We start from the raw sequence: 15,309 nt of genomic DNA on the forward strand, positions 1-15,309 counted from the left end.
TGAATAGGAACAAAGTATAACACATATAGTCTTTAACACCATTATAGCTCAGGAGTCCCTGCATATAAACCAGGTCAGAGGCTAGAAATACACAGCAGATAATGAGATAAAGTCACAACTGTCATGCTTGGACAACAGGGAATCAGCAAGTCACATATAGTACAGGGTAGGTTTGCGTAGGCGTGTCAACACATAACACAACTTTAGAACGAACCTTATTTAAATGGAGAATGAATTTTTTTTCCATTTTCGCTTGTTTTATCTTCAAATTTATTTTATTCTTTTTCAGTTGTATTTATATGTGCATTTTAATGTTCCCCTGCATTTCTTATACGTCTTGTCCTTTTATTATTTCGATGCAAAAAGAAGCACTTTAAATTGTTTCTGAAAGGTGCTATAGCCTGCAAAAAAACTGTTCTAGTCCTGTTCCAACCAACGTATTCTTCATCAATAAGGTACGATAATGACATATTTGGAAAGAAACAACTAAATCTCAGATAAGTTGGAGTTTTATTTGACCCTAAACAGAGAGTACACAGCAAAAGAAAACTGGAAAATCACAGTAAATGACAACTCTGGAAGCTGGACCACGAGACTACAATATAAAATTTGAGGTAAATTGTGTAGTTGTTATGAAGCTTTTGATCACATCACATGGTAGTCATGAAAGTTGTCATGACATTATAAATCTTAAAAAACATTTTGAAGTTGGAAATTGCAGCTGGTAAAACAATCTCACCTCAGGTCGAAGTGGGCAAACCATGCGATTTGACCGAAAGCTTCAGAACAGCCACTAAACGGAGTGTGGCATTTGATTGTTTTGTCAACTGCTGCTTCCAGGGTCAAGAGTGGAGTTTGAACCCCAAGTCTTAATGCATATTTTAACACAATACAGAAGCTATACCCTGTGTTTTCTAATATTTTCACTAAGCCTGATGCAATAGTCATTCAATAAAACAAATTTATTACTGAATGACGTTGCCCAGAATGAAGTTGTTTGGATTCAAACTGTCTTATATCTGACATAAAATCCCTAAATAGAAATGTGCCAGTGACTGGGGATCCCTCTGTGTTGCGTAAGATGCTACGCTCATAATCTGTGCATGTGTGCAGACACGAGTCATATGGGCTGCCTTGAAGGCCAGGTGATTATCCAGCAGTGTTACACAGACAGAGGGAGGGGAAGGAGGGCAGTAGGTGGTGGCAGAGCAGAGGGATAAATCAACACTAATAGATAGGCCAATAGAAGCGCAGGGCTGATACAGGAGAGGTAGCAGAGAAAGGAGAGAGACAGAAACAAAGACAGAGAGAGACAGGCAGCTTATAGTCTTACTGTCAAAGAAGGAATAGGACAGAGGAAGGAATTCCTGACTCTACAAGCAGGCAAAGGGATGAAGAAATGGCCTTAATCATTTTTAACAGGAAACAAGCTCGGTTTTTCATTTAACTGCACAACTCTTACTAAAAGTCCCTTTTTTCTTTTTTACCTGCTTGGAGTAACACGGCACAACTGTTGCGCTGGACCTGCTGAGGAAAACACAGGGCCGGAGGAGGGGCACCAGGAGGAGACGGGCCGCTGCCAGGTCGAGCAGGAAGCTTGAGCACAGGCTCCGCGGGGTGATGAGGACAGCCAGGAGGGCGAGCAATGTGGAGGTGCCCTCATTCCTCCGCCAGCTGGTCAAAGAGACAGAGAAGATGGTCACCTTCTTCTTCAAAGGGGGGTCCAGGGAAGCAGGGCCCGGGGAGGAGGACAATTTGGATGAGGACGACTCGATGCCGAGCCCGTACCTGGAGCATCCCATTTTGGAGAAGCATGTGTCAGAGGGGGGGTCTCAGCCGGGGCTGAACTACGCTGTGGCGAGCATGCAGGGCTGGAGGGCTCAGATGGAGGACGCCCACACCTGCATGCCCCAGCTGAGAGGAGAGCTGACAGAGTGGGGATACTTTGCTGTTTTTGATGGACACGCAGGCACCACAGTGGCACAGTACTGCTCCAGAAACCTGCTGGATCACATCCTGGCGACAGGTACAGAACACTTAGGGACTAATGAAGATGTACAAGAAGATATACTCTAAGCACTTGTACTGTAGCACTGAATACACTTTTAGTTGTTTGTTCGGAAGGGATGACATCTAGCTCTTGTTCATACCAAGTTTAAATGCACTCATTGTAAGTCAGTTTGGACGAAAGCATCTGCAAAATGAATTCAATGTCGAATGTTTAAACTGAAAACATACTGCATTTGGATTTTCAACACACATGTGCAAACAGACCCTTTGGTGGCATCGTTTTAAGCATAGAAATAGACTTGAATTACGAACGCAAAGTCCATAAAAGCAGCTTATTGAGAGCAGGTTATAAAAGCTAACAAACAATACAGGTTTAAAGATGAGATTACCTGAGATAACTAACATGCCCCAGTGTATATACAAGTTGATAGAAATGCATACAATATAATGTGTGGCACTTTCACAATAAGAATTCTGAACATTGTTGTATTTTACAGGATTCAGGTTCAGGGGGGATCAGACCAAATCACAGCTGCTGATGTTCATTCAGATATTAAGTTTTATACTTGACATGTAGCGTGTAAACTGATTGGCTTGCCATCTGAGAGAAAATGAACGTGCAAATTAAAAAGAAAAGAAAATTAATAATCATAATTACATGAAAACCTTCAATAAACTTTTGTTGCAGCTGTGCATCAGGAGCCAGAAACCCTTGAAACAGACACTTTTTCGGCTTTCTTAGTTTAATGTTATTTTTTCAGAAACACTGTGTCGACCATGTTACTGCACTGAGCTGCAGTGTTACTCCAACAACACAGGCGCAGTGCTGGATTTAGGACTCTGACCTTGCAGTATGCCATTAAATGTTGATTTCACAAATCAAACAAAACACAATCCCCCCAGTTTATGTGGTACCAGGATCCATATGTGTTGGCCTCTTCACAAACAACATGGCAGTGCCAGAAACTATACAATACGTAACTTAAAACCAAATGTTTCCCACTCGTGTTTCACAGGTGGGGTTAAAGTGAGTGAGGACCCTGAGCAGGTGAAGGACGGGATCCGTGAGGGCTTCCTGGACATTGATCGCCACATGCACAAACTGGCTCGCCAAGACAACTGGGACCGAAGTGGCTCCACTGCAGCAGCTGTCATGATTTCACCGCGTTACATTTACTTTATCAACTGCGGGGACTCCCGCACTCTGCTCTGCCATAACGGCCAGGTGGTCTTCTACACGGAGGACCACAAGCCGTTCAACCCCAGAGAAAAGGAGCGCATCCAGAACGCTGGAGGCTCGGTGACCCTGCAGAGGGTCAACGGCTCGCTGGCCGTTTCCAGAGCACTGGGGGACTTTGACTTCAAGGAGGTGGACTGGAGGCCGCAGACTGAGCAGCTGGTGTCACCGGAGCCTGAGGTGTACGAGCTGGAGAGGACACCTGAAGACGAGTTCCTAATTCTAGCATGTGACGGTGTGTGGGACGCCATCGGCAATGAGGAATTGTGTGCCTTTGTGCGCAGCCGTCTGCAGGTGTGCGACGACCTGAGAGAGATTTGCACCCAAGTCATTGACCTCTGCCTCTATAAGGTGAGATGTCAGGCCACAAGGGTGCATCAACAAGGTGCAGAAATATGAATTAATAAGAAAAGAAAATAAAGGGTTTGATAAAACATTCTGATAATGACGGATACATTTTAACCCTCGCGTGGTTAATGTTTTGACAGTTAGAGAAACAATCACACAGATTTCAAATGTTGCACCAGGAAACAGGAAGCACTGAAATGACAAATGTAGTGGAGTCCAAATTTATGAGGAAAAAATGATTTACAGGTGTTCCCTCAGCATAAAGACAGCTGGAACTTGGCATATCACATTATCAATACCTCTACCCTTTTATACAAAATCAGGAACTATCTCAAAGAATAAGTCAAATGTGAAGATTTGCTGCTCTTTTTCCGTCTTTTATAATAATAAATTGCAGATCTTTGGGTTTTGAACTGTTGTTCAGGCAAAACAAGTAACATGAAGACATCAACTTGGGCTCTATACGAGTCTTTGATGGGCATTTGTCACTGTTTTCTGACACATTATAGACCAAACAATCAATTACCACAATAATTAGCAAATTAATAAATAATCAAAGTAGGTATTGAGGAATGACACCCACCACTAATCGTGACACAGGTGGTGGACAGGGTGAACGGAGATTTCCTTCCATTAATATCTAAAAGTTCCAGTGGATTATACTCTCGGCCAATTCATTCTCTATGAAGGAACCTAAACACAAACAAACACAGGACGTCCCAACACAGAGGAATATCCTGAATTGATGAAGATAGAAAAAGGCCCTGCGATTATTTTGTGGATACACTATAATTTATATGTCCACAAAGTGACAGTAATGAAATTCCAGACTATTGTTAAATTCTGATTCTTATTATTCACTACAAGCACAGATTCAAATCCAGTCCATTTAAATACTGAGCTACTTAATTCCCCAGCACAGTGACATCATCCTGGCGTCTTAGCTCAGCACTACTCCCACTAATTTCTCCAAACTCAGCTCATTGGACGCTGCAGTAGGACACAGAGTGTTACAGCAGGTGGATTCATGAATGGGAGGCTTTACATTAAGAAGGGGGACTAGTGAGCAGGGTCTCTGTGCGCAAGAATTACACTGATGTTGTTATGCAAGTAGATTTCTGCTGCAGGTCTTCTTAACACTTGCTGGTAACTGCCCGTCTCAACACTGACGAGACCTTCTCCCGCCCTATAAATAGCTGTATTATGGCATCCCGGGACATGGGATAGGAGGGAAGAAAAGCTACACATGGCTCGGATTAAGACTGAACGTGAGTGTGTTGATGGGAACTTAACACACACACCAGCTCAGAGGTTTTATCCTGGTCGGGATGGGCTGCTATTTATTTCACCAAAAAAGGTTTAAAGTAACTGCTGAAAGACTGCGTGTTCCAGTACACAAGGAGCCTCTCTGCTTGCATCTCTGACGTTATAACCGACAGGCTGATGGTTATGACAATATAATGACTTCATAAAACAGCTGGATTTTTAAGGCTAATACTGACACTGACATTTGGGATATTTAAAAAAAATCCAAGACCAGTCTATCAGCCAAGAGCTTTGTTTTATAGCTGAAATGTTTTGGTACTTACTGATATTGATATATATATCTGCAATAAGCTAATATTTATTCATCTACTAGCTCTTTACTTCAGGTGCACTTCCTCAGAGCCACAGACTAAAGTAATGTATTTTGTCCAGTAAACCAGGACTGTCATAATCTTCTATAATTACTTAACTGTGACATCATAGGAGATTGATATGCTGTCCAAACTCTGTTTAGCAAATGTATCAGCATGTGATAATCCTCCCATAAAATCAACCAAAATATATCTGCACCCAGCCTGGCACAGACCTCCGCCCCCTGCTTTTTTCCCTCTCAGCAGGTCTATTTCAAGTGATTTCGAGCAGTGGAACAAGTATTAAGATCCTGTAGTTAAGTAAAAGTACCAGTGCCAGTGTGAAAGTGCTCAAGTACTTAGCAAAAGTACAAGTAGTCATTATGCAGGCAGAAGGGCCTGTGCCAGAGTTATATTATTGCATTATTATATTACAGGATTATAATTACTGATTTAACACATAAGCAGCATTTTAATGTAATATCTGGTTGAATGGGGATAATATAAACCTTCTATAGTTTTACTTAGTTAAATATACATAATCACATGCAATTATATACATAATTAAACATGCTCGTTATAGGTTTCTTTCAGCTAATTAATCAGAAACAATAGCTGTTAAATATGTGTAGTGAATTAAAAAGTACAATATTTCCCTCTGAGGTGTAGTGAGGTAAAGGTATAAAGTAGCATAAAATAGAAATACTCACGTGAAGAAGAAGAACCTCAAATTTTACTTGAGTAAAGTACTTACTTGAGTAAGTACTTGAGTAAAACTCAAGTTACATTCCACCACTGTGGAATTAAAACTGAAGCCTCAGTTCTTTCCATCAAACTTGTCTGATAATGCTGTGCTCTGTCTCCCTCTTCAGGGCAGCTTGGACAACATCAGCATCATCATTGTCTGCTTCCCCGGCGCCCCCCGGGTGTCACAAGAGGCACTGCAGCAGGAGGCGGAGCTGGAGCAACAGATTGATGTGAAAGTGGAAGGTGAGTTGATTTAAGACTTAAATCCCACACCACAAAACGCACTGATCTTTGGGTAAATGTCATCTCCCTAATTTATTACCACATATTTTTGACTGTCTCCCCTAACAGAAATTATCCAGATGATGAGGTCCCGAGATGAGGACCCTGACCTTCTTTATGTGATCAAATTCCTGGCTGCAGAAGAGATGCCAGGACTTCCACCGGGAGGAGGCATCACCAGCAAGTGAGTCTGAACAATTAACCCCCAAAATACACAGATATGTTTACGGTGGAATCAGTTTTGTGGAATCAAAATAGAAATCTTTTTAATGTGCTACCACTGTTTCTCTCTTTGCAGGCGAGACTGCATTATCTCTGCATATCAGAAACATGTTATGGCTCTTAGAAGTCAGGAACCTATGGTAAGACACATGAGACACATTTCATTCAATAAACATGTTGTTAGATGCCGTCATTTACAACAAATTCATAAATTAATAAAACTAATATGCCTCATTTACACAAACAGTTTTTGAGTGATGAATATATCTTGAAATTGACCATAAGTCATGACCCCTGACATTTAAAGTCACACAAAAGTATGGTTGCGACTTACTATTAGTTTTATTAGTGATTTATCTTCTGATTAATTTCTTGACTAATCAATTAATCAATTATTGTTATAGCAAAAAAGAGTCAATAGTTGATTGACAGAAAATAAAATTGAAACTAGAGAGCTCAGACCTCTGCCAAGACCAATGTCAAACAACATACACCAGACTTCACAGAAAAAAAATTAAATTCATAGTAAATGTTACAGATCTCCCCCAAAATTTAATGGATTCTTCCCTGGTCCATGTCCCATCTCTCCACCAAGTTCAGTGCAAATCGGTTTAGTATTTTTTGTCTAATCCTTCTGATAAATAAAGAGACACAGGTAAAAACATAGCCTCCCTGGTGGAGGCAACACTTCCGATCATTGATTAATTGCTCAGGTAATTTTTTAAGAAAAATTGAGCCTGTAAGGTTGTAGTTGTCTATGTCAGTAAATTGATTATGTTGCACACATTATGTTTTGCCTATAAAATGTGAAAAATGTAGACCAATATGATGTCCTCAAATTGCTTGGTTTGCTCAAAATCCATCAAAGCAAAGCAAAGCAAAACAGCAAATACATACATCTGAGGAAATGTCAGGCATCTTTGTTAAATTTATAATCTTTGGAAAGTAGTCTACTTCCTGTAAGCTTGATCTGCCTGTAAAATTAAGTTATATGAACAAAATGCAGAAACTTCCATGATAGTAATATCACATCTTGTCTTGTGACATTTCAGGACATTGAAGGATCGGAGGAGGACTCAAACTAAAGCTATTACCATGGAAACAGACCCACCACCAGCTTCACTGTCTCCATGGCCACAAGCTTAAACCGCATTTACATTTTAGATGAGCACTAATGACTGATTCTTTATGTACTATGTTCTCTTTGAGCATTTTTTGTCTGGTCAATTAAAATGAAATTATAATAAATGAAATACTTGCTGTGTTTTTTTTGTTTTTTTTTTTTAATATTGGGAATATATTTTCTAAAATCATTTGTTACTGACCAAGAGTTCTTCATAATATTTATCCATACAGCGCCTGGAGGGAAACTGATAGATATTTACTACACGCTAGAGGCTTCTGTATATGGCAGCTCATTTACAATTCTGTGTAATACTGTATACAAACTGTACATATGGAAAACAAATGAGCTGACACTCCTCATTCTCAAGCAATACATCCTGCAAAAACCAAAATAACATTGCATTCTTCAAATAAAAAAAAAATAAAAAAAACACAAAAACAACTTGGACTTACTTTATGTGCTCCACACGTGGGCTGCATGTGTATCAGAGTCTCATGATGGAATGCAGGGTCCCTCTGTAAATAATTAGTTTGCACAATGCTGTCAAGGAGCAAAGGTTATGTGGATAGCAATGACATGTTATAGCAAGAACATAAACGTGTGCCATAAGAGAGGAAAGCCAGAGGGAGAGACACAAAAGGATAAAGAATGCAGAGAGGGTTGAAGAAAGAGATAGAGAGGGGGCCGTGCTGGGGGAAAAGGATGAGATATTCCCAGGAATTAGCAGACAGACCTCATTAAACACGCACCCTGTGGCTCTTTAGAGCAGATGTGTGATGTGTTACATCACCATGCGATTCAAAAGTTGTTCTCCTGCAGGCGATTTTATAGTCAACGCATCTGTACAGCCTGCTAAAGCTCATCGATAGTTGATCCCGTTATTATCAATCTAAAATTATAGATAGATACTATAAAATAAAGCTGTTTATTCATTTATGCTGTGACAAGTGTTTCTCATAAATCTTTCATTTAACAACTTTATGTTAGTGATATTTAGAGCCACTTATTTTTAACATGAGTTGTTGAGATTTACAATGGTTTAGGGCTGATTCATTTTGTCTACACAATGTGACATTTTCACATGTTCTGTCAAACCAATAGTCCATTTTACAATTGTGTTTAGTTATCAGACCATACAAAAGAAGAAAACAGCACATTCTCAAGTTTAAGGGAGCTGGAAATGTTCGGCATTTCTTGAACACTTACTAAAATTATTCATCAAATTACTTGCACATTTATTTTCAGCCAGTGATTGCAGCTCTTTATTCAGCTGATTTCTTGTTTTTCCACACACAGAAAAGAAAAATAAGCTGGGCTATTGACTTTGCTTGAAATGTGACAACAGATCAAAGTCTCAATCTATCATTGTATGACTGTGCCTTGAAATTTAAAGGCTGGCTTTACATTTACATATCTACATTTGAGTGTACAAGTCTGCCTTCCATTCAGACCAACCAGCCAAAGGGTGTACACCATTCAGAAACAGAGACTGAGACCACAACAGGACATAGATATAAATTCTCTAAAAAACACATATTCCTTACTTCTTCAGTATCAAAAACAAAACAAGATCATTCAAGTCAAAGTCAAAACTACCACATGAGGGACTTTAGGGGGCTCTCATTGGCAGTCATGGGTTCTTCAGAATGTGTTGCGAGGGTGTGGTGAGGCTCGGCACCTCTGTATTAATTGGCTGAGCAGAGCTTTCATTGGACAGTGTCCTTCTCACCTCCTCACTCCTCACAAGTCGGATCACTCAAATATTCAACTGAGGATGGCACTGCTCTGCGGAAACACTGGTGGACAAAGTTAAAGAGGAAGTAGAGAGTGGAAAAGAAGAAAAAAAAAAAGGGGCCAGAGAGGAAGGCAAGAAACCTCAGACTGAAAATGTGAGTAATGACTTAGATTGTGAATAGATAAAAAGCACGATAACAGATTTGAATTAGTTCTGCCTCAATGCAGGATGATCCTGGTTTGAACTAACTGGAGACTTGTGTTGAGTTTGTCTGTGTTCCCTTTGGTTTCCTCCCTCAGTCCAGAGACATGTTGTATAGAGCTAACTCTCAGCATCACCAACCTATTAGCTGTTTAGTGCTAAGTGACCACCAGAGGGCCCATAACCAACAACTGCTGTCAGGGGAAAACCTTGTAAAAAATTGCAGTAAGACTGGAGAATGCATTTTTGGCGTTGTTATGTAATGCCATAGAGTTTTATGAGCCAAATGTACTGAAAATGACAGGACAGCAGCAGCATATTGTGGTAGACTTAAAAAAAGGCAAAATCTACAAGGCAGATGTGACCAAAAGGTACAATTTATAAAACAAAAGTAATCGTTATGTAATTACAAGGAATATGAAAACACTCAACAAATATCTTAGCATGCAGAATAAGACACATGTAATCTTCACTATTATTCAATAGCAAGAGAATCTTGAAAATTGGAAACACAACTTTTTCGCTGATTAATGACGATCTATTAAGTCCTGCTGCATTCATCTACCAGTTTAAGTAATATTATAGCCTGATTTTTGTCATGAAAAAATAAATTAAGGGTCTCATTTGATTGTCTTCAACCAATTTCATCTAGAGCGTTTTTGAATTTGTGTGCTAACTTGGTGGCAGGTGTGTTTATATCATTGCTCTGTGTTTTGGTGAATATTAGTCTTTCAAACTTCCCATGTATGAAAGCAAATCATTGAATGGATTCATTTTTATTTATGGAATCTAACAGAAACTTTACTTCAAAAAATGCAAGGGACCGTCTAGGTCTTCTTGTTATTGAAGTCAAAAGCTGGATTTTATGAACCTTCATAGTTCCTGTTGAATTTTTCTTTGTATAAGTCTGCCTGAAAGAAAAACTTATTTAGAAAGTTACAGTCCCTTAACCTATTGGTCCTACTGAAAAAAGGCCAATTGGGTGAGGGGGTGAACAGGATTGGCCAATCAGACGCAAGTGACACCTGACCTGTAGCATATGTCAAATTTAATTAATTTAAACACACCTGTGGAAAAGAGGTAGCAACAGGGGAATTTAGGGTGCTGGCCATGGCAGAGCTGCTTGCTGAGTGTGTGTGCACTTTTCTCTAGAAACGCTAACTGTTGCAGCACTTGTGTTGGCATCTGTAGTCGTCTTGTGGTTTACATGGCACAAAGTGTTAAGGAGGCCGCTGAGGAGACGGGCAGAACGGTATGGACACACACCAAACAAGTCCTAACAAAACTTCAGCCCACCAGCAGTTGGCCCACTCCCACCTCCTACAACTTGGGTGCGTGCATGTTTATACAAACTGAAATTAAACCCCTATTATCTGACCGCGTATCACTTACCTGCAGACGGACAGGATGCCTCTGAACGCAGGAGACACCGGGTACGGCAGCGTGCCAGGCCCCGGGCTGTCGGGCAGTGTGGGCGGCTCAGAGACGGCGCCGCTGCTCATCCCGGAGCCTGAACCGGAACCGGTTCAGCAGTGGCAGCCGTTGACTAAGGAGCAGCTGGAAGTCGTGGCGGGGGGTCCGGGCTGGAGGAGAGTGCGTTGTTACATGGTCTTGCTGTTCTGGCTGGCTTGGGTGGCCATGCTCGCCACCTCCATCGCCATCATTGCGATAAGCCCCCGGCCGGTCGTAACCCCGCTCAAGTGGTGGCAGAAGTCGCTGTTCTACCAGCTTCAGCCAGACCTGTTCATGGAGGCGGAGGGGTCAGGGGGCATAAATGGTGAGGAAATAAATAATGGTTTCATTAAAAAAAAAAAAAAAAACATTTAGATATTATTTTTTGCCTTAGCCCCAAGTACATTGTGTGTTGTTCCAGTTGCAGTCCATGTGCAGCTAAATTTCTTGTTGAAGAACACATTTAATCACAGTTTGACTGTCTCCTGGTGGTCAGTTAGGGGCATGGCAAGGACATTATCACTACAGTATCTTTGTAAAGTCTTCATAGGCTGAGACACACATTTGTTCAAAGTTTACTTTTACCATGTTTGCACATTAAAAGGCAAACTTCATAGTGCTGCTAAGGACACACAATAAACATGGCATGCCATAAGAGAATATGTATGATGACATTAATGAGCCTCAATATTTTATCAGGGGTCAGATCGACCAAAAATAAGAGCTGCTGGGCCCCAGAATACTCCCTGTTCTCCCCACTCTCTTTGAAATGTGCTACAGGTTTTTCTAGAATAACACCTAGTTTCGGATTTGCTATGTGGTATTTTGATCCAACACATTAATTTTAGGAAAATGCATAATAAAGACATGACTTCAGCATAATGTAATAAAGTAGAACCCACTCTCATTCGATACTGTGGGTTTAGTCTTGGACATTCCCAAACGAAATTTCTATCAACACATTTCAGTTAAACACAAACTAGTTGACGCACAAGTTCTTGATTGTTAATGAAAGCATTATGTTCACACTGTATGACAACATTTGGTCTCACTGAAATGTAAATTCTATCAATTTTCAAACCCAGATGGGGGTTCTTGATTACTGTAAGATTGCCTTTTTGCAGTCCAAATTTCATCATACTGGCACCTGGCCTTTATCTCAGGGCAGATCACTGCTTGATGTCTCTTACCACACAGACTGTCTCAGGACATCACAGGCTTAAAGCTGTGGGCCACCACATGATTGCAAAACACTCAGAAAAGAGATTAAGAGGTTTTCTTGTGTTTGCGTTGAGAGAAAAAAAAAAAAAAAAGATAAGGCAATTCTTTGTTCCCACGCAGAGAAATTGAGCAACTAGAAGAGGTAAAAGAACAGATTTGTAATATAGATGAGTAACCTAAAAACTAAACTACATGTATTATGACCATCTGCTACATACACAAAGTACTAAATACCATTTTCACCAAACACAAATGGTAACTACAAAGTGTATTGAGACAAAAACATACAAAAAAAGGAGGGGAGAGAAGGAAATTGAACAGTGACAGATGAAATATGACTAAATCAGTTTCATGTTTTAATCTCTCAAGTGCTGTGTGAGCAGCTTCCCTACCTCAGGTCCCTGGGTATAGGGGCTCTGATCCTGGAGGGTCTGTTTGTTAAAGACGTGTCTCCTTCAAACCTCACTGCGACTGGTGAAAGCTTGGGGACGTTGCCTCAGATCCAACATCTGCTCACAGAGAGCAACAAAGCAGGTGAGTGAAAGACATCCCGCATAGCTAGATAGAAGACTTTTTTCCTACATGGTTTGATGATTAATGAACCTTTTCACTGGTGCTGCAGGTCTCAAAGTGGTGTTGGACTTCTGTGAAGTGGATCTAGACGTAGCAGGAAACGAGCCATCATCAGCCACACTGCAGGTGAAACCTCTGGTCATGCTACTAAACGTCTTAAGTTCTCGGTGATGCTGGATTCCTTAAAACATTACTACCATTTCCACAGCATACCTTGCGGTTCTGGTTGGAGCAGGGTGTGGCGGGTTTTGCAATCTGTGATACAGATGCAGCATATTCAGAAAAGGTAAATGATACTCATTAATGTTATAAATTTTCTTTATAAGCAGTGGTTCCAATAAAGTATTTATATTTCAGACTCTGCTGGAGTGGAGAGACGTCTTCAGGGAATTCAGCAGTCAGGAGGAGGAAAGGTACTGCATGTGCAGATGTGGATAGATGTTTGTTTTTCTAACATAAAATGAAGCTACGGAGTAATTGGAAACTGCACACCCTCGTCTCTCTTCAGGATTGTGGTGGTGAAACAAACGCAAGAAGTCCCACGTCCTCTGAACAACTCCAGCCAGATTAACAAGACACTGGTGGATGTGGTCATGAGGTCAATTCTGCCATCTTCGCATCACCTCCTGTCTGCCCAGGAAGTTGCAGATGCTATAGAGACACACTTGCAGACAAGAGAAGATGAGATATGGCCCAGTTGGACAGTAAGACATGTGCATATATACACTCAGATGGCAGTTTAGTAGGAACACTTAGTCAAAACTACTTGAGTCTAATACAACAGTCCTGCATTACATCCTACCTTCATGAAGGTTTCAGTGTTGTTGTTCTAGTTGAATCTGTGTTAAAGAGGCGTTGATTGAACTGTGTGATCATCTTGGAGGGTGTAGGTTGTGGGGGTGTTGAACTGCATTGCGTTTATGTTGGCAGGTGTTACTTTTATTTTGTTCACCCCCATTCAAATCAGTGATGGCAGGCTAAACAACAGACACACCTCTTTGTATAATTCGATACAGCTCAACAGCAACACAGATGGGAGATTTAGCACGGATTTACTCGACGTAAAGCATGCAGAAGTTAAATGTACTGAATGTCGGGCTGCAAATAACTGTTACTTTCATCAATCAATCATGATTATTTTCTTGGAAAAATTTATTGTTTTGTCCCATTAACAGTCTACAGATATTCAATTCACCAACAAACTATATGACAAAGAATAGCAACAGTTTACAGTTGTACGTCTCACATTACAGAAACTTGAACACTAGGTCTATAACTGCATTGAAGCATTAGTGATGTCATATCAACTTTACTGAATGGCGTAAGTAATCTTGAGTATAATTGAATTGCCATTTGGTTTAGGTAGGATGTCATTATACAACTGCAATGTGTTTCTGCAGGTTGGAGGCAAAGCGTCTCCTGACTTGAAGAAATTACTCCTGGTGTTGATGATGACTCTGCCAGGATCACCTGCAGTCCAGCATGATGAGGACTTCGACCAAACACAGGTTTAAAAAAAATAAAACCCTGTTTGAGACTTTGAGTTCATAATTTAACCATTTTATAAGTTGCCAAATAAAAGCTTTCTGCCATATAGAATGTGTCTCTGAATGTTGGCTCGTCTCATGGAGAGAAGAATGAACCATCAGACGCCAATACAGTGAGTGATAAAGCTGGTTGTCCTGTCTGCTGCCTCTTTATCATATAAAGCTGTTGATAAAGAAACCAAGTATTAGTTGGGTAGGTGATATTTAACTATGACACTTTTCTTTCTCTATAATCCCTCTCTCTCAGGACAAGAAGGTGAAGCGTTCAACTGTAGCTCTCTTCACCTCCCTCAGTCACTCCAGAGCCAGAGAAGAAGCTCTTCTGTACGGCAGCTTCACCTTCCTCCCCTTCAACACCTCAGCCAACTCCTCCTCTTCTTCCATCTCCAACTCCACTCTTGCTTCTCCTGCACCTCCCACGATCCTGGCCTTCCTGCGCTCCTGGGGTTGTGTCCACTTCCTTGTTCTGCTCAATGTTGGGCCTGAACTTCACACTCTGGATCCTGCCTGGGCCCCGAGCCTGCCCGAGGCTGGAGTGTTTGTGGCCAGCACAGGAATGGATCGCCTCGGTTCGACATCTCTGTACACACTGGAACTGCGGCCCCACGAAGCCATCGTCATCAAACTGTTTGAGGCAGGAAGCTACTCGTAGAGCTTCTCTGTTGTCAGTTGTGTGGAGATTTAGGTGCTGGGGTTTCAGAATGACAAGTATCTGACACGTGTTTTTTTTAAAGTTCTGATCTGTATACGCTCAGATGTCACTAAAAATAAAACGATGAATTTGTGTTGTGTGTGGCATCATTTGTTGTCAGGATATATTCCCTTTAACCTTCTGGAGTCTGTTTAGGGGAAAACACTGAGCATGGTTTATTTCTGGTAACATAGCATTAACATAACTTTATATATCAGGTAGAGATATGATGAGGAAACCAGTTGAATTTTTTTCTGTAGCGTTATTTGTGATTTATAACTAAATATTTGTACATTTTTAT

At 40.8% G+C, this 15,309-nt stretch overlaps 2 protein-coding genes across 2 annotated transcripts; both read left to right on the forward strand.

The window, feature by feature from the left end:
* The first annotated feature begins 1,221 nt into the window (after window positions 1–1,221).
* On the forward strand, window positions 1,222–7,681 carry LOC111238888 (protein phosphatase 1A-like). Its single transcript, XM_022768600.1, has 6 exons — window positions 1,222–2,026; window positions 3,027–3,598; window positions 6,084–6,201; window positions 6,310–6,424; window positions 6,539–6,602; window positions 7,515–7,681. Exons 1-6 carry the CDS (start codon window positions 1,621–1,623, stop codon window positions 7,545–7,547), a joined length of 1,308 nt encoding a protein of 435 aa, XP_022624321.1. The 5' UTR covers window positions 1,222–1,620; the 3' UTR covers window positions 7,548–7,681.
* A 3,050-nt stretch (window positions 7,682–10,731) lies between these two features.
* LOC111238884 (4F2 cell-surface antigen heavy chain-like) lies at window positions 10,732–15,003 on the forward strand. The gene is made up of 9 exons (XM_022768595.1): window positions 10,732–10,776; window positions 10,923–11,301; window positions 12,567–12,731; window positions 12,820–12,896; window positions 12,979–13,056; window positions 13,128–13,183; window positions 13,279–13,474; window positions 14,171–14,278; window positions 14,571–15,003. Exons 1-9 carry the CDS (start codon window positions 10,732–10,734, stop codon window positions 14,967–14,969), a joined length of 1,503 nt encoding a protein of 500 aa, XP_022624316.1. The 3' UTR covers window positions 14,970–15,003.
* Window positions 15,004–15,309: the final 306 nt, after the last annotated feature.

Source organism: Seriola dumerili, unplaced genomic scaffold (genome assembly GCF_002260705.1).
Source record: "Seriola dumerili isolate Sdu_G_001 unplaced genomic scaffold, Sdu_1.0 BDQW01001731.1, whole genome shotgun sequence".
In the NCBI taxonomy this organism is placed as follows: Eukaryota; Metazoa; Chordata; class Actinopteri; order Carangiformes; family Carangidae; genus Seriola; species Seriola dumerili.

Excerpts from the sequence above, each read along its gene's own strand:
- LOC111238888 (XM_022768600.1), top strand. The coding sequence starts at position 1,621 with ATGAGGACAGCCAGGAGGGCGAGCAATGTGGAGGTGCCCTCATTCCTC. Across the intron at positions 2,027-3,026 it reads GGATCACATCCTGGCGACAG|GTGGGGTTAAAGTGAGTGAG; the intron begins GTACAGAACACT and ends CGTGTTTCACAG. Across the intron at positions 6,202-6,309 it reads GATTGATGTGAAAGTGGAAG|AAATTATCCAGATGATGAGG; the intron begins GTGAGTTGATTT and ends CTCCCCTAACAG.
- LOC111238884 (XM_022768595.1), top strand. The coding sequence starts at position 10,732 with ATGGCACAAAGTGTTAAGGAGGCCGCTGAGGAGACGGGCAGAACG. Across the intron at positions 11,302-12,566 it reads GGGGTCAGGGGGCATAAATG|TGCTGTGTGAGCAGCTTCCC; the intron begins GTGAGGAAATAA and ends TAATCTCTCAAG. Across the intron at positions 14,279-14,570 it reads AGGACTTCGACCAAACACAG|AAGGTGAAGCGTTCAACTGT; the intron begins GTTTAAAAAAAA and ends TCTCAGGACAAG.